The sequence below is a fragment of the Aythya fuligula genome, chromosome 3 (genome assembly GCF_009819795.1).
Source record: "Aythya fuligula isolate bAytFul2 chromosome 3, bAytFul2.pri, whole genome shotgun sequence".
Classification (NCBI taxonomy): Eukaryota; Metazoa; Chordata; class Aves; order Anseriformes; family Anatidae; genus Aythya; species Aythya fuligula.
Genome location: NC_045561.1, coordinates 54,899,714 through 54,919,084, shown reverse-complemented (window position 1 = coordinate 54,919,084; position 19,371 = coordinate 54,899,714). Strand labels below are relative to the sequence as shown.

The 19,371-nt window shown below is 38.8% G+C and overlaps 1 protein-coding gene across 2 annotated transcripts in view; it reads right to left on the bottom strand.

Annotated features, from left to right (window-relative positions):
- The window catches only part of SNX9 (sorting nexin 9), a 58,646-nt gene that overhangs the window by 21,083 nt on the left and 18,192 nt on the right, over positions 1-19,371 (bottom strand). Inside the window, exons 3-9 of one of the 2 annotated variants that reach the window (XM_032184066.1) lie at positions 18,904-18,978; positions 17,829-17,951; positions 6,080-6,263; positions 5,152-5,305; positions 3,669-3,753; positions 2,644-2,769; positions 2,254-2,371 (exon numbers count right to left, since the gene is read on the bottom strand). In XM_032184066.1, coding sequence (XP_032039957.1) covers positions 2,254-2,371; positions 2,644-2,769; positions 3,669-3,753; positions 5,152-5,305; positions 6,080-6,263; positions 17,829-17,951; positions 18,904-18,978 — 865 coding nt within the window. The remainder of the gene's footprint in view (positions 1-2,253; positions 2,372-2,643; positions 2,770-3,668; positions 3,754-5,151; positions 5,306-6,079; positions 6,264-17,828; positions 17,952-18,903; positions 18,979-19,371) is intronic. The other variant, XM_032184067.1, reaches the window with a different exon arrangement.

Below are 19,371 nucleotides of genomic sequence, written 5' to 3'. Positions count from 1 at the left end.
GATAGTCAAATGACTCAAGAGAAAAGCTAGGCACAAACTCAGAATGAAGGCATTTTTCTGTCAGTCTTAAAAATTCTTAGTCAGTGTCAGTTTCATAAGAGTTAGAGAAAAAGGAACTACCCACCTCCCAAGACATCATATCCTAGCTAACAGAGCCTTTGTATGTAAGCAGTCCAATTTTAAACAACAGATTTTAAGATAATACTTCCCACAAACATAATTCTGTCTATTACCTGTTCATTTACCATGAATGTTTGAAAGTAATTAAAAAAAAAAAATCTCAATGAACCATATGTATAAACTGGTTAGAATACACACATGTAATACTTAGTAACTGATTTTTTGGCAGTTAGATTTTAGCACTAATCAAAAATATTTTTTAAGCCAGTAGTGCTTCAGCACTGTGTATTTACAAGAACCTGTTAGTTTAACACAAATTGTTTAGGAGAGTCTTAAGAGAATCACTTCTAATAAAAAAAAAAAAAAAAAAAGCACCATATCAGACTTCTAGAGCACTGAGTGAACAAGATGTATTTGAAAGGAATGAGAGATCCTTCCAGCACACCAACTCTTCTAATTTCCATAGCAGCACAGATGACAAAACTTGAATGCATGTACTTTCAATACTTTCAATGTAATTTTACTGTATAGTTACTATGGCAGCAGCTCTACAAGGGTGAGGTTTTATTTTCAATTGCAAATATGGAAATTGGCATGACTAGCAAGTAAAGAACACCATTAGTGAAAAATGAAGTATAGGTACATTTCCTGCAAATTAACTAGAAAAAAATAACAAGTGCTATGTAAGAGAGATTACATAACCCACACTCGTACCTTGTTCCACCCTTCAACTATACTGAAATAGCAGCATTCCTGTAAGTAATATTTGGAAGTTTTGTGCTAGTCATTAGGCATATAATTGCCAGCAAAATCATGATGCTGAGCAATGATGGTCAGAGTCTCACAGTGCTAAGACTAGTGGACAGAAAGAGGCATTTCTAGACAGTCTAGAAAGAACCCTCCTCAAAAGTGTGAAAGATAAACACCATTTTTCAGTGTTTCCTGTAACATTTCAAAAAGAAATAAGAGAAGTTATCCTCTCCCACAGACCCCAAAAGACAGAAAGCCACAGGCAAAGTTTAGTTAAGATGTCAAACTCCTGAGTCTTAAGATAATTACAATGAAATGTACAGACCCCACCAGGTCTTCTGGCTTCCTTTTAGTCCACATGCACAAGTTTGTCTAAAGATATTGGTGAATTCTAAACACGAGGCTAACAAAGGGGAGGAGAGGAAGTCACTTCCTCACTTTTCAGTTTCCTCGGCATTTATCCCAGCATTTGCATCAATGCTTATCTTTCTTCAAACACGACAGAGATGCTGCATTTTTTATGCTCACAGCTACATGGTTGGCTACATGCCCTTTTTCATACGTTTGGTTTTAGCTGGCTGTCCTAAAGGCTTTATAAAAATCCTGCTACTAAACACACCAGTAGAAACATGCAGAAGTAATGCACTTTCCTTCTGTACAGGTGCTCATTTGTTTCTTCACAAACACCCACACCCCCTTGTAGAAAGATGAGCTAGAGACCATTGAAAATGCAAAGGCATTAGCATATTCAATTGCAGTGACTGAATTCACGATCATTTAAGTTGTCCAATCCCACTTTCCTTGAACTAAGAACAGACTTCCATAGGCTTCAGAGAATGATGCCCATCCAGCTTGAGCAGAAACTGGAGCACAGCACTGTACAAATGAAAGATGCTTTCTAAAACAATTGTAAAAATCAATCAGTACGAGGAATAACTGCAACATTTTATTTACAAGCAAAGAACAATTTGTAGGAGGATGCTCCCTTTCCTCAGGGAGATTTGTTTTAAAGGTGCTACAACACAGCACACCTTTGCAATCAAATTAAAAAGAAAAGCAGCACCAAAAATCTCAAAATCATTCCTTCAGACAAACTGCAAATACAGAACATAAGCAGTTATCGCTTCTCTCTAATAAGTATTCTCTTCTGTAATAACTGTTTGTTTCTAAATAAATAGCCCAGTTTTAAATAATTTAAAATTAAATTATTTAAATAAAAAACCTAAGTTTAGTAGCAGTGTTTTTTTAGCAACAGTACTTTTTTTTAATATCTTCTTTAAACATAATAGGGAAAAAACACAAATAGTAAGAAATAATTGAACATTGAACAGAAGTTATCTCCTGATTTCTCTTCCTGTGAACCCACAGCTGGGAAACATTTACCTGTTACTTGCTTGTCTGGAAGAGATGGAATTGGAATGGCTAATCCAAATTTAACCAGGAGACGCTCATACAACCAGTCAAAGTGCTTGTATCTGTGGTTGACAGACCGATTAGTGTTCTGTAAAAGAAAGACAACTCTGAATTTTGACAGGCATCGAGAGAGTGGCATGAAACAAGTGTGACCGGAACAGTAAATATATGGAATATAAATAAAATTTGATTTACAGCCTTGAGTCTATAGATACAGAAGAACTGTTTTTACAAGTTTTCCTAATGGAAAACTTCTAAAAACTATCACTTACAACCCTGCTACTAAATAACACAAGCTTTATTATATGTAGAAATGACCCATATCTGTGAGAGAGATGATCCTGTTTCAGATACACTTACAGTGCAGGTCAGCTGATACTCAATGTAGCTCTTGAGACCATACATTTTAGAACCTTTTTTGGGATCTGCCACAACACAGTCAAATGTAGAGGTAGGATAAACCCACATTGGGCCATAATCACCGATCTGCAAGAAATTGCAAATATTACTGCATTTAATTCAACGTATTATGTTGTTCCAGCTGCAAACAAGGAAAACAATACTTTCAGTATGAATTAAGAGTATTTTGAAAACAGAGTTCCTAATTCTCTCCATTAATTTCAGTGAGAGCCTGAGAATCAGGAAACACAAGAGTTTCTTGCAGCCAAAGATAATTCACCACAGTTGCGTTCATGTTCTCTGTATTTTACAATTTTTCCCACATAATTAAGGAACGGTGAATTGTAGAAATTGCTACTTCAGTCACATTTCGTTATAATAGCATATATCTAGAACAGTCTGTTTATTAGATCAGAAGATGACCTGGCCATCATGACTGAATATTGCAAACCTTTTTGAATGCAGTTCTACTGTAATTGACAACTATCTAAAAAGCTGATAGACAGTGTAATGCATTTGTTCTGCACCCTTCACCTCAAAAAGGCTTATTTTCACAACCACAATTAATGTAGGTAAGAAAAACTAAGAAGAATTAAAAAAAAAAAATATCAGCACACTTAGAAGAAATGAGTTAGGACTAGACCCTGACAAAACTTCTCAGTGATACTCTGAAGTGTTATCTATGCGACATTAAAATGCTTAAATATTGTAGTTTCACGATGATGATTGTATTTCTTGTTACGGGTTAAACACCCATTTCTCCTAACCCACATTCATGTGACTAGCCTAAGCCTAACAATTAGCATGGGGAAGAATGGAAGGGTGGGGAGATTTAAAAGAAAAAACAGAAGCAAAAAAAGCAAAAAGCAACCACCACCACTTCCCTTCACATCCCTCTTCAACCTCCTCCCCTCCCCCCCCCAATAAAAAATAATAAAAAAACAACAATCAACCCACCAAACAAGAGCCACACACACACAGCTTACAATTATGGGAATCTTCTCTTTCGGTTTTGCTAGCTGCTTTGCCAACAGATACTGTTCCATTCCAGGTTTTGCAAATCCAGGAAATCTAACGAAAACAAAGTGAGAAGTTTACTCTGCATTCCCTTTTGACACGTACAGAATTCCCAACCACTAAGATTAAAGTTTAGCATTTCTTAAGAGTAGAAAACTGTACCATGGATTATCAACTATTTGCCCTGAAAAAGCAGAACAGTTTGAGCTACCAACTGCCAGCTTTTATCTACAGAATGCAGCCCACTTCTTGAAGGGCAGAAGTAGCTACATGTGCTCTGCAGACCATCAGAGCAAATGTAGTAGCAGAACATGAAGCAGCATTTGCCACTTTGTTCATTGCAGCCCAGTCTGCAAGTGTGCACACACATGCAAACCTTGCTGTTTCAGACAACTTGAATTCAATCATCCAAAAGAACAACCCATTGTAGATTTAACAAGTACTTCTAAGCATGAGTTAAATAATTTGAAATAAAACCACATAAAAACCACCATAGTGTCCTTAAAGTCTGTAAAAAGCTTTACAGAAAGCAAACAGTGGTTCTTTTTTAATTAAGATACTTAGCCCTTGAAGTACTGCCTACCTACTGTTTGCTTGCAGAAACACTAGACGTATGGCTTGCTTTACAGACAAATAATGCTCTTAAAGCGTGTTTATGCTGGTCAAACTAAATGAGTTTGCAACAAGAAAATGTCAGAATGATGGAGAGGTACTCTTGCAAGACTGCATAAAACATCCACTGATGAACAAAATCAACCATCTCTGCATGACCAGTCATTAATTTTAGTTATGTACCTGGGGAGACCATCGTTGTACAACTGTTTTCTGTTCTGCTTTCATTCATTTAAAGATTACCACAGGGTAACTTCTCAGAGTAACAGTAATTTTAGAATAAACAAACATTAAGTTGTAACATAAAATAATGTATAACACAGACCAAACTTCATGCTACTGTAAGATTTTATCTATATTTGCCAATCCAAAAGTAAAATCAAGCTTCCTATGGCTTAATAATCAACCTGGGCTGATACTCACAAGACAGCAGAACAATCTTTCCACTCCTAGCAACACTAATTGCTCAATAATTCTGTAGCAGCATGCCTGATTAGTCTTGCTGTATGCACATGCCATCTATCACCTTTCATTTTCACTAAGCACGTATAGTGCTAAATATAATTAAAAATTTAAAGATCAGCGGGTCCAGAAATTCAGCACTTGTAAAAGCATCTTTTGCCTGTGTAACATTTCCAAAAATAGGTTGTCATGTACTTTCAGGCTTTCATGAATGTGCATTCTCTGATCACAAATAGTCAGTGCTGAATCCACCTCCAATTTTAACCCCCAAACTAAGATGTACACTGCATATTTCAATAAGGTTTAATAGGAATACATTTATACAACTCTACAAATTCCAATTCATTAAATACACATTCATCTTGCATTTTCCATTACTTGTTAAGTGGTAACTTCATAGCAGCTGCACGAGAGTTTGCACGCTGAGGACCCCCAGCCTCTGACGACTCAGTCTCCTTGTAACCAAGATAAGATGGTGAAGATGATTTTGGGTCATCCCAGTCATCATCCCAATCATCGTCATCAGCAGCTGCTAACATAGGGGAAGAAAAAAGTTAAATGTTTTCTCTTTAAAAAGCAGAAGCAACCTCCTCAGCACTCATACACAATCAACAATGTAATAATACTGATGAGCTAGTTGAACCTTGTATTTTTTGATTCTTCTTCAGTTATCATCATCCCCATCAAATACATGCTGCAAAACACTACACTAGAAATCCATTGGAGGGGGAGGAGGGAGGTAGACATTAAAGAGAGATGCTGGTGTGTTAAAAAAAAATTAAAAAAATCACTGGTCTTACATATTCATATACTCCAGGTTAGTATTCCCCAGTTATGAGCTCTCCTCTTAATTTAGGTCTTTACTACAAAAAAAGTGAGGAGCCTTCTGAAAGATAGATTACTTCTAGATACTTCCCAAAAATCAAGGACTTGGAGACTTCTGCTTCACAGGCCTGAGGGTACAAATTCAAGGGCGTTTAAGTTCCAGTTAATGCAAGTTGTGCACAAATGATCTATTCTCAGGCATGTTGTTCAAGACTTTTTGGCTTGCCAGATTTCCATACAGGTTTGAGACATTTGTTATTGTGGATCTGATTTTTTTAAAACGAAATTAATTTTAAAAGTATTAAAGGAAAAGCATTATTTTAGTATTCAGTTTATCCACTTGGTAATTTGCTACCAGGAAAAGTATTTATTTTTTATTGTTGTATTTAAGTAAAAAATGTTCTATAGTTACGAAAGATGAGGCAGTTCCCACATCTACTGTCCACCTAATTTATTAAAAATAAAAGTATTATTAGCACACCTGGTCCTTGATATGCCTGGGGATGACCAAATGCTGCTGCTGTATCCCAGTTATTCAAAGCACTGTTCCTCTGGCCACCTGCACTTTCAGGTTTCGTCGCCCAGCTGTCACCAGAGTTTCCATTATCCCAGTTCCCAGACTTCCCAACATTCCAGCTCGACCAAGGATCACTGGCATTGTTTGCCTATATTGTTTAAACAGAAGACAAAAGGTAAGGAAGGAACTGCTGAAGAAGTGAATAAAGACCACTTACTTTCTCCCTGCAGTCTTTGATCTCCTGCTGATAAGGCTGTGAGCTTGCATTGAGCACTTCACACTTGTTTGGTTCAGTAGCAGCAGACAAATCTTATGTTCCCAGCTACACAGCTCTTAAATGCAGCTAGCACCTGGAAGAACCGATCAGCTCTCCAGCAATGGGATGCTAGTACACAGCAATAACTTTTTTCATCTGTTACATCTCCTTAGGGAACTTAAGCCATTGAAGCCAACAGTGTGAAGAAGCACTCTTACCCATGGTAATTATTTTATACCAAAACCAGAAGTACAGTGTCTGTGGTTTTATGTACTTAAGAGTTCACATGCTAATTAGCACGCTTGAACCAAAACGTCCGAAGTCAAGGATTAGTATTGTACTGAATGTTTATATTATCAAAAGCAAATTAGTAGCTTTACTAAAAGCGAAAGACCCACACCATCGCTACTGGTGTATCAGCTACGGCCAGCAACTCGCCCAGTGTCCTTGTCAGAGCTTACCTCATTTACAGCAAAGATGAGGAAAGGAAACAGAAACCTATCGTGAAACAGTCTAGCATCTCTGTGTAGACCCACTCCCTCCGCATAATCTGCATGTGAAGGTAATCACATGCCCTTCTACTGGTGTTGCTGTGGAGGTGGAAACCTCAGGGAAAAAGCATACAGCAGATGTGTCTCTAACTGCTGCATTGATTTTTCAGGCCTACCTGTCAGTAAACTGAATTAATAGCTTAGCATCCTGCTCTGCAACCTCATTTTAACACTACACTTTGAAAAAGCATCAAGTAGTTAAATACAGTCTGTGCACTAAGTGTTTGAAGGAGACTAGGTGGCAGAAATAGGAAAAAAACACAACCAAAACCAACCAACAACAAAAAACCCACAAACCAAATCAAAACCCCCCACGCAAAGTGTAGGAGGAAGGAGGAGGAGAAGGGGAAGGAAAGAAAACAAAGCCTACAAAGCTTGTCTTGTTCAGCGGAGGGAGGAACTGTGTTTTGTAAGGGAGGAAAAAAAAAGAAATCTCAAAGCCTACAAAATCCAGTGCATTGTCTGTATCATGAAGCAGCACATCAAAGAAGTGATTCCTAACATAAATTAATTGCTTTAACAACTTATGTGAAACTGTAACATTGACACAAAGCTTAGAGCATTTGCCAGAAGATTGAACAAGACTCCCACTAAAAGCCAACTTATTCTCCCCAAATCCTGCAGAAGTGCTGAATGCTTATTTCTTACAAAAAAAAAAAAAAAGATGCAGCTATTCTACATTCCATTTTTCTTCACCGAAATTCTCCACTCTTATTTCAGCTTACCAATAAGTCCACTTCTCTGCAAATTTCTGAGTAAGAACTGGTGTGTTACACAAGTTTGAAACATTCTCTGATAAGCAACAAGAGCAAAAAAATTGTTTGCGCAACAAACAAATGCTTGGAAGGTAAACGTTACAAGTTTTTCCAGGTATTCAATCCATTAAAACGTACACGCAACTTAAACAGCTGCACCTGTGATTTTCTTTTTATACTACTTGATCCTACCAAATGTCAAAGCTGTTTTGATAGTAAGAACACCACACTTCATCCACCACTCAGAGAAACAAACACTCTTTTCTATCAGACACAGCTTTAGTTATGCTGATCCATTGGTTTTCAATAGTTCTTTGAGGTTATCCTTAGGAATGTGAGCTCTTGCTTTAGTTTCCCCTAAAACAAAGCCTCCTGACACTGAGATTTGAAAGACGCTACCAAACCCATAACGCTTGATAATGCTTTGGACCTACGTTGTTGATACTGCACAGCACCTGTTCTTCAGGCTCAGAGTCCCCAGGACCTGGAAATCAAGCCCTAAATTTCAAGATGAGGGTAAATTGCCATTCAGAAGACTCGAGAGAAACAAACCAGACAGCAGTGGGTCTCTAGGAACTGACAGAGAGAGAGCTATTGGACAGCTTCTACGCTTTTTTTTTTTTTTAATGAAACTGATGCAAGAACATAGGCACGTTGTTCCTTAGGAGTCTAGTGGAGCTATATAGTTGAGGCCTACCTAATTCTTGGATAGCTGACGCCTACTCTCAGCAAGTACAAACAAGCTGCTGGTAGCTTATGGGGTACCAGCCTGCTCATCCTATGATGCTCACCTCATACCAGTTTACATAATGGGAAAAAAAATACATGTCATCAGAGTTCTTCACCTTTGCTGAAGGAAGACACATGCTGGAACTCAACCACATCGAAAAGTGTTCCCACTCCTAACTTAGAGCATCTAGAAAAGAATAGTTTACACAATATTCGTTTGCATACACTTCTGCGATAGATGTTGTACTGATCACTGGCAACCGAAAGCCCAGAAGTGGGATGATTGCCAAGAGGCTGAGTAAAGTTTTCCTCTTCTCTGTGGTTGATGTGAAATCTGGTACATGAGTGGGTGGCAGTCAAACCTTAAGATCTGCTGCAAAACAAGGGGGAGGCAATAATATTAATACTGAGTACAGCACTGAAGAATGACTGTCAGAAGTGATCAACACTGAACTTGCAGACTGTTGCTGATATACATTAAATGCTATACAGCAAGGGGAAGTAGATTACTCAAACGACTCTTTGAGATGTTTTACACCTGTGCCTATAAGGAAGAACTACTCGAATCAGAGTTTTACCTCTGAGGTGTCTGAGGAAGCTTGGGGTAAGCTCTTTCTCCTAGGCACATCACTCTCAGGCTATAAAAGGTGTGGAATATGGTGTTCTCACTCAGCTTCTTTCAGCTGACAGGCCCACAGTTCTTTCAAAGGCACAGGGGAAGAGGGTGAGAGATGGGTTAGGGATGTGGATGTAGACAATACGTCCCGAGGAGCATTTACAGGTCTCCTTTTGTGTTTTGTCAAATGTTTGCCCAGATAGAGACATGCTGTGGACACTTCTACGTGGAAGCCAAAAATCAGTAACTGTGGAGAAGGGTTAAGCAATCCAAAAGCCTGCTATCCTCAAAGTCCCCCACAACACCACGGCGGCCTGTACAAAGACACAGCATTTGTTAAAGGGGTAATCTCTGCTCCATTCAGCAGTTCTGCACATCTCAGCATCTGACAAACTCCGTAAGAGAAACCATTTCTGTAGCTTAGCTCCAGTTGAACAAACCTTAATTAAGCCAGCAAGTATTTTATAAGTGATTAAATTACAAGTTCTCACACCTTTAGTTTTCCATAACTGAAATTGATAATGCTTTGATCTTTCTTTAGTCAGCACAGAAAAGAGAAAAAGTCCTTGCAAGAAACTATTCAGTCAATAGAGGTTGACAGAGCACACCTAACATCCAAGTACATAAAGCAATCTCCAACGCAAAAGCACAAAAGGAAAATGCCACATCATGCACAGTTAAGAAAGTAATCAACCTTCAAATGAAATGTTACATCTCTGCTCCTCAAGGTAACATCAAACAAGTAAACAGATTAAGTTCAAGGATAGACTCCTTAAAGGCAGCCAATTTTCCCTTGGGTATACTACTACAGCCTTGCTTGACTCACTCCTACTGCTCTAGGAGAAAAAATAGAACAAAAAAAAGCTGTTTGGGGAAAAGACAATAGAGGCAACACATTGCTAAATATTTTAAGAGTTCTCCTTCAAGTGAGGATTAAAATTCACTTTAGAACCAGATCATTACTGGTGGGGGGCTGGGGGATGGCAGGGAGAAGTCTAGTGTGTCGTTACAGATCTAATTATAGATGAATGAGGAGAAGAATTCCACCAGAACAGGAAAATCCTCAGCTTGGAGATGGAAAGTCAGTATCTTCAACAAGTGAATCATGATTGAAACAAGAAGTGATATCTTTGCTATCGTCCAGTTTTACAGATGTCTTCATGCACATGACTAAGGCAAAGTGTTTGGCATATTCAGACATTATTAACCTCAAGTTCTTTGGATAGCAGCGCCTCTGAATAGGTACATACAAAGAGTAAACAGACAGTCACCCTAAAAAAAGTCAACTTACTTTCTTCAAGAAGGAACTTGAAGGCTGAGAAGCCTGCTGTGCAGCCACCCCCCAGCTGTGCTCACTAGCTGTATTTACCATGGAGCAAGCGTGCACATCAGCAGACACTGAAGTGGCTGTCATGTCCATGCTGCTTTACGTCCAGGATTATTTCCTGGTAGATCATTACCCTGGCATTGTGGGCACCTCTTTAACCCCTGAAGGAAGGACCTCTTTTCCACTGCACCATTTAAATGCATTTTGTCCTTAAAGAAATCCTCCAGGAAAAACAAAAAGTGGGAATGGGCTTGGCTAAGGGACAACCACCCTTATGGGCTCACTTACAGGAACATTGCTGCTGATGAACACAGGAGAGGACCCCCAGACACAGCTGGCAAGGCGGCAGCAATGCTGTCCAAAGAACATATTTGTTCCTCAGCTGCTCCTGTCAGCTTTCCTTCCTTCCAGAGCAAACGAGTACCCAGCACCTCCACTTCCAGCCTCCGCTTTCCCAAAAAGCAGTCCCTGTAAAGGAGCTGGCCTTGGCCTGCTCACACATTATACGTAGCCGAGGGCCACCCACAGGCCACTCCTCGCATCCAGGTGGAAGAACTGGGTTACCACCATACCTCAAAGAGCAAAGCAGGTCATTTTTTGTTCGTTTCCCAATTCCAATCCCATTCCTTTATCTGTGAAGTTACTCACTGACAAAGTAGCCTAGAAGTTGCTTCATGGTGGATTTCCATCTATTAACTTCTGATTTAACTCAAAAAAAAAATAATAATAATGTTTGTGACAGAGTGTGAACTTTATAGAAGGATAAATCATTGAGACTCGAGAGAGGAAAAAACAGCAAAAACCACCCCACACCTCAGTGATCGGGTGAGGCAAGGGAAAAAGCACGTCTATTGTCACCCTCACTGCTTAGAGGAAGTCGATTTTTTTCCCCCCTCTCAAGTCTGCTTAGCTTCACCTTTGTCACTAAAAATCCCATATATGTTTATTCAGGGAGGTTCTCTCACGCTTCTGTTTTTGTTACCCACACAGGAATATGTAAACGCCAACCGAGTCACCTCCCTATCCTTGTCTTCTCTCGACTTCATTTCAGTCCCTAACGGCTTCTTCTCAATACACAGATGAGGAATTTCTCTTAGTTTTTCAAATAGCAGTCACAGCAAAGCCAGAAACAGAAGAAAAACTCCCTGTTCCTCCTTGATGCTCTCTAGACATCCAAAGGTCAGGCTACAAAGACTAAACAAGGCTTTATTTTATTTTATTTTGTAACAGAACATGGGTTTCCCGTGTTGTGCTTTCTGGAGGAGGAGAGTTGAAGACTGTGACTAGCCAAGACTTTTCAGGTTATCACTCTCAATTACAAATTTTAAAGGTATCACCTTAAAAGTAAGAAGCGTTTAATGAGCAAGAAGAGATTTAAAAATCAGAAACAGCATACTGCCTGCTGGAACCACACACACAACAAGGCTAGCTCACAAAACGAGAAATGAAATGAAAACAAGTCTACGAGAGAGCATGCAAACACTAAGTTGTGAGAAGATTACTTCAGGAATATTCAGATTTTGCCTGATGGTATGGGCGCACGATGAAGATGAAGAGTGATCTATAGTTTAAACAACTTGCTGCCTGAGCCTTTATTCCACTGGGACACTCAAAAAAAGACAGCTCCATAATTTGGACAGGTATAATCACTGTCTTATTTTGGACAGTTATTTTTTAGTATGTAAATGCATTTCATTCCAGAGCAAGCAAACCAGCGTTTCCAGTGTTTTATGGAAGTCATAAGCTGCCTGGTGTTTTTGCTAAAAAGAGTTGGTCACAAATTCCTGATACAGGTCTGAGTGCAATATGGTGACTTAGATGTGGGGAAAAACGCATTGATTTCAAACTACACATAGCAATGAAGGATGTTGTAGTGTCGTCATCTGTAACAGGAACTGGAAGTTACTAATCGCGAAAACCAGCAAACTAGCATAAAACACTGGGTATTTTTGTGGCTTACCAACAGTTCTAACCCACTAGTTTTGCTTGTACTTCTTTAGACAACTTTTACACTAAACCCTTCAAGAGATGGTTAATGTAAAGTTACCTCTGTGTGCGCTTAAAATCTTGCAAAAATGCACATTTACATAGAGTTAAGGCTTATTATTTAGGGAAGCATATTTCCAAAGTCCATCAAAAATTACAAGTGCAACTTCCACGGTGATCCTAGCTGCACATGTTATATTTTAGCATACTGGTTTAACAAGACAGACCGGACTCAACCAAACATGAGTGCGTCAGACATTTCTCACAACAATACTCGTACCTCACTGCACACACGTAGCAATGTCAGAATGGAAACGCTCTTCCAGGAACGCAGTAACACACGTGCCAATTTCCACAGCATCAGAATCATGCTCTCCTAGTAAGAACACTGAAATTATATTTATTTTCTTAACTCTTAATATCTAGTGCTTTTCATATCAGTTCTGGGCAGGCATGGTATACAAATTAATGACCACAACTTGCATTAAGCTGCAAGAATTGGAGAAGATATGAAGCACTGTGGGAATAACTGTGGGAATAGCCTTCTTAGTGTCCTCCTTATGCATGTTCAACAACGTATGTCCTACACACCTTATAACTTAAGACTTGCCTCAGTTCCTGCACACCAAATTAGATGGTTTTACTATTGCTGATTTGTCCTGCCCATAAAGAAGTCCCACAGTATTCTGAAGGGAAAGGACTTTCTGCACTTAAGACAGTCCATATATTTTCATACTCTTCAACTGGGAGAGAAACCATCCCAAGTGGTTTCACTTACAGCGGATAAGACAAGATGAACAAGAAGTTTCTATTAATTGCTTCCTGTACCTACTCCTGGGCCCTTGTTAGTTAGCCTACAACATATCTGAAGACACACTACACATGGGTTCACCAAGGTCACTCTGGAATTAACTGACAAATCAGCAATTCACAAAAAAGCTAACTTGCAGAATACCTATTTTACCTAGAACTGAAAGAGCTGTACAGTCATCTGTATACAGAAGTGGACTTGGCAGCGATCAGAAAAATCAACGTCAAGAAAAGGGAACAAACTCCTCTACAAACACAACTTATGGTTAGTTACAAGGACTACTTTTATATCTAAAAGTACTGTGAAGCCACATCCACAGCTCTTACGCATATAGCTGGTTTGTTTACATACCATTAGTGAGACTACTGCTCAGAATAAAAAAGGCTTAGCTTCTTAAAAAGGAGAACTAGTTTGGGCCAACTTAACCATAATTTAGTCAGATATACACCATTTAAAAATGGCAAGCTTGTTTTTGTTCACAACTTTTGCTCACAACTGCAATAAGAAATATTAAACAAAAGTGCCTAAAAGGATATCTGTTGTTACTACAGCCCCTGGAAACAATTCAGCACACAAAGAAAAAAAAAAACCACCACATGTTCTTCATCGGAATCGAGAAATTTTAGGTTTGATGTGTTACAGTAAGTTAAATTGATTCCAGTGCCATTATTACCAATGTTATTTTAACACCAGAAAAGTTCACAGGTAACTTTCTTTAATGTATATATGCAATTCTAACAAAAAAAACAGAGTGCTGATATACTCACTCACTGGTTGTTTCAAATGACTACAAATTAGCAAGCCTGAATTATCACTCAGAGGAACAGTGGGTTGACAGAGGAGAAGAACTTTTCATTCCTTTATTTCCTTTGTGTAAGGGCTACAAGGTCAAGACAGTAGGAGAGCCATTTAACAGCCCCCATCTTTGCCAGCTACGGGTTACTCAAATTATGTTTTGTTGACTAATATTATCCAAAGGCTTTTCAGATATGAAAGCACGAACACGATGGGCAAATGTAACATTAAGATCTCATATCTGCTTTTCTTCACTAGGAGTAAAAATAGTCACATTCAGCAATTTTTTTCCTTGTTTGCATATAATTAGCTCTAGTGCTTCCTCTGGTTGCTTTCATCTCCCCCAGTGTTTTCTACACATAGTTCTTGGAAACATTCACCTCTTTCTGGTTATCTGGGTGTGAGTCTCTGTTATCTGCTTGAGACTCCCCTAAGGAGCAGCTGCAAGTTCTACCAAGACATTTATTGCTGAGACACTGCTGACTCCAGGAATTAACTGGGGAAGAATAAACTGCCAAGTTGTGCCAAATTCTTCCCTTCTCTTCAGGAACTACCTCTGCTCCATTTCTATTGTCACTTCACATTTGTGGCAAACCCAGATATAGCATAAAACCAAAATGTTACTGTGGACATTATATATTTCTCAGTGGAAAAAAAAGAAGTCAGTAGAGCTCATTTAGGTGTTGCTTACTAATTATTTCTCAGGAGATAATTCCCTGAATGACAACAAAACATCTTGGAAAAGGAAAGACAGACATGTTCTGCTTTTTTAAACACCAAAAAGAAAAAGGGGCCATAGAGGGAAACCAAAGGTCTGTTGTTTGCCTGGAAAGCAAAAGGGGATGGCTATAGATACAGGGAACAAGTTAGAGTTTGTTTTTTTTTTCCCCCCAAACAGATTTGGGAACACTGTCATGATTTAAGGGTCAGTATCATATACAGCATTGCTACTTGATAAAAGCAGGTCTCTTAAAAAAGGGAACCAAATAACCTAACATGGTTACTTAAATAAATCTACTATTTTTAATAAGGTTTGTTACTGAAAGGCTGTGTGACAGTCCATGTTTTCCCTTACTGTTAGAAGAACGGTAGGCATTTCAAGAATTAAGATGTCTTTTTGCCTTACTAAAACTGGGGGGCTGTGAATGTTATATGATTACATGTATGTTAAAGTGACTTTAATACAGCAGTAGTATGAAAAATCCTAATACCCTGTTCATTTACAAGTGCTTTTATATAATCTTCTTGTAATAAGCTTGAAATCCCATGTTACTACAAAGTGGCAGGTAACAAAATGTCAGCAGTTAGGAATGCTGACATTTCTTATTCAGTGCACAAGACTGTTACCTATGAACATTTTAGTTTCTACTACTGTAGCAGTTCCTTCATCAATTCTGTTTACATTAGCAACTAATTTGTCATATTTCTGTGCTCTCCATAGCCAGAACATGCAAATTGCATTTGTAGATGAAGCACTTTGTATATTGACACAGTCACTCTTCAAATCAACTTGAAAATAATAAGTCAATTGCTTGCAACTGTGCATCTGAATCCAGATGTGCCTGAACAGTTGAATCCAGAGTGCCTGAACAAACTCACATTAAACAATGCAAATGTTAACACAACTGAGCGTGGAGTAATACATCGAGAAACAACTACACCCAGAAAGCAGAAGGCTGTATTCTTACAGGCAACGGCTCTAAAAAAGAAGCTGGGACACAGTGGCTGAACAACTCTGACCTCCTGATGCAATGCTACAAGAGCCATGCAATCTTTTAGTGTATCAGGCTTTTCTATACCAGAACAACAATTTTAAACCTCTGGTTTGAGCCACGTGATGTACACAGGAAGAATGCATAAAATTCCAGTATCTTCATTTTACAGATGAGTCACAAGATCAGAAAGATCACAGAAGGCAGCCTTTCATGGAAGAAAAAACTTCTTGCGTGAAGAAACAAACAGATAGAGCTTCTTAATCATGAGGGCAATTAACCATAGAACTTCCGCAGGGAGAAAATACCACGTACTACAGAGCTCTCTAATCTGGGAGAAAGGCATAATAGCCAAAAGCTGAAGCCAACTGCTCAGTATACAAATTAAATTCCTATTACCAATAAACTACAGGAACAGGCTACCAGATGAATGTCAGAAGCTGAAAAAGCAAGACCTACTGCTTTTCTAACATTTCTGTAATGAAAAAGCAGGAAAACAGAAACCCCTGACATACTAGCTTGAGAGAATTGATTAGTTTCCCCCACATTTGCATGACCTTGCCTGCATCCAGGTGCAGGCTCCCCTCCCTCCTATTGATGTTAGCAGTAGGATAGTGCTAACATAAAATAGCAGTATAGCAATTTTACTATAATACACCATGGTACACAGGTTCTCCAAACTGTCTCATGAAGCATTTGAAGAATAATGCAGAGGGATCAGACAAATAAGAATAATGCACTGACAGAGATGAGACAAGCTGTTCACCTGAAGTTACTCCCTTCCAAATCTTATGAAGAAACGGCAAGTTTGATTGTATTACAGAGTCACTAAACTACTGAGCCTATGATCCCTGCATTTTCAAGCTTTTCCCTCCTCTAAAAATTCATCTTCCAAAACTACACAGACACATTAATTCTTTATTTCCCACAAAACAGATACCTTTGCTTTAACTTTTCCTCCCGTGACTTTGCCCGGAGGATGTCATAAGAGAGCGCTTACAAGTACCATTGGGATCTCCCCCCTACTCTACCACCTTTTATTTTAGACAGTCACAACAAGGCAAACTACAAATGATCATTGAAGAACAGTTAGAAACTTTTATTTAAAAGTTAGGGAGGACTTGTATTACTCTTGGCATTGCCTAGCTCAATACACAGAAGAAGAAACGAAATGCAATATAGTCAGTGAACTGTTACACGGGGCATTTCTGCATGACAGTCAACACACACTTTTCAAGAGATCTCACTTCATCTCAAAGTCCTGTGGTGCAAGTTACAGCTAAGAAAACTAATAACTGATTTTTAAGTGCTCTACAAACTAGGTGTGTTCCCAGCTGCTACAATGCCTAAAGCATTTACTCTCCAACACCTGAGACCTTTGCATGCTGCTGATAGAAAGAGCAGATTTCATTCTCCTATTGACCTATGGACTTTGACTCGTTTAACTGTTCCTACGTGTAAGACATGCAGTACTGTGTAGACCATAACAAACAGCCTGTGTTTAAGATGATGTCTGCCCTTGGATACGTAACATGAAACTAAATACTTGCTGCTTGATAAATTGACACTGGACAGAACACTATGAATAAAGGAAAAAGGGAGAAAAGGAAAAGAAAACAGTCTTCCAGCAAAAACAGTCAGCCTCTTCAACAAACTAGAAATAATGCCTGAGATTACTTTATCTTTTTTTAATCAAAGAAACAAACCTTACCCAAATTCTGAACAAGATGCATACACATCACTGGTTGATGATGCACAGAACACCCAATTATAGTAGAAATTAAAAAGAAAAAAAAACAGAAAAGGAAAAGAAAGGAAAAGCATGGTTTCCTAAAAAGGTAAGCATATTAACAGAAGTTACCAAGAGTGATTTACACACAACTGGGGTACAGAGATTGAGGCAGTTACAGATTTAAATGGTTGCAGACAGGAAAAAAAATAAAATGCTCTATTTTTGTAAGTGGTAGAATGTTCCTTTTTCCAGCAGTGACAGTAGCTGAAGAGACATACACACCATTAATATTCAACAGAAATGTTCCCTAAGGAAAACACAATTATTTTAATTAGTACTTGTATGAGGGTTCACAAATATGGTACAGCACAATGGAGAAGTGCAAGCAGTTATGTCAACAGAACCTGCCATGCCCACTGTTGCCAAAAAAACTGGAGACGTACCTGATTACTGCTTTTTGCAGCCGAGTTGGTCTGAGCTGTATTTGAAGAGAGGGAATCAAAAAAGGCTTGGTCAGCTAATGAGTTACCACAACTAAGTCCATCTTTTGTACTGTCGGTTATAATCTGAAATGGAAAAAGTTGCAAGAGATTTTTTTATGCTTCCATTGATCCACAGAATCACAGAATTTCACAGAATCACAGAATCACAGAATTTTCTAGGTTGGAAGAGACCTCAAGGTCATCGAGTCCAACCTCTGACCTAACGCTAGCAGTCCCCACTAAACCATTTCCCTAAGCTCTACATCTAAACGTCTTTTGAAGACTTCCAGGGATGGTGACTCCACCACTTCCCTGGGCAGCCTGTTCCAGTGAATCCAATTACACAGAACCTTCTAACACTAGATGTTAAGATGGCAGCATATACCCTGAATTCAAATTCAATAGTAACTTTTACAAGAAGTTGACTGAAGAAAATCTAGAGGATTTATTTCCATGACAAGGAGAACTGGTTTGCATTATCATAGCATAACATATTTGTGGCAGTAGACACCTATCTATAAATTAACAAGGGATTAACAAGGTAGCTAACATTTCTGCTTGGAGACTGGGAACACAATCCCTGGATTTGGGGTCCCATATTCTGAGCCCCAGAAATGCATTTCCACTCTAGAGATTTATGAGCATGTGGCAAGTCAGCCACAGCAACACCAGTGTAATCTGTATTACTCATTGCACTTCTACATCTGCGTCTTCAGATGTAGATGATTTTGTGCCCAAAATCATGGGGCACAAAACCAGAAGCAAACTCAACATCGCTCATGTTCCGTATATCACTGATATTCGCTGTGGTTAACCTCCTGTTGCATTTCTTTGGAAACCACGAAGAAGCACAGTAGCTTTAGATGACATATTTGCGCTGATCTTTGAAGTCAGCTACAGCTGCTTCAATAATATTCTACGTTCTGAGCTTTAACACTGGACTTTTCACATTTGAGCATTGAGTCTGATCAGCAAACCGAAGGATTGCTTCTTCAGTAGTTTTGCCTTCTTAGTGCATAGCGATGCAGTCACTTACCTCAACATAATCTGTTGGAACAAGTCCTCTCTCTCCTTGGCTGTTTTTTCCTTCTAACCAGCCTCCACCGACATCCTAAAAAAATAATAATATGGAAATACTTTTGCTAGATGAATTCCACAGCATGCTTTAAACTCAGAAGGGAGCACTGGCTTGCTATCAAATGCAGAATGCAACATTCAGTAGACAGGTCTGATTATATGACCATGAACAAGCTCGCTTAAATCTGCTGAATAAGCAGATACTCATTTAAACAGAATACAGGCAATGCTTGTTTCACATGGCAATTGAGGACTTCAGGTTTAACGAACACGATGGAAAAAAAGTTTAATTTTGAGCACTCGATCATTTTTGCATTATGCACAGCCAATTCTGTGCACAGCCACCATCAAAACACAGCTATTAGACTGCTGTTCCCAAAGCATTCATTTTATTCAACAGATTATAAAGAAAGGAGACTTGGGGAAT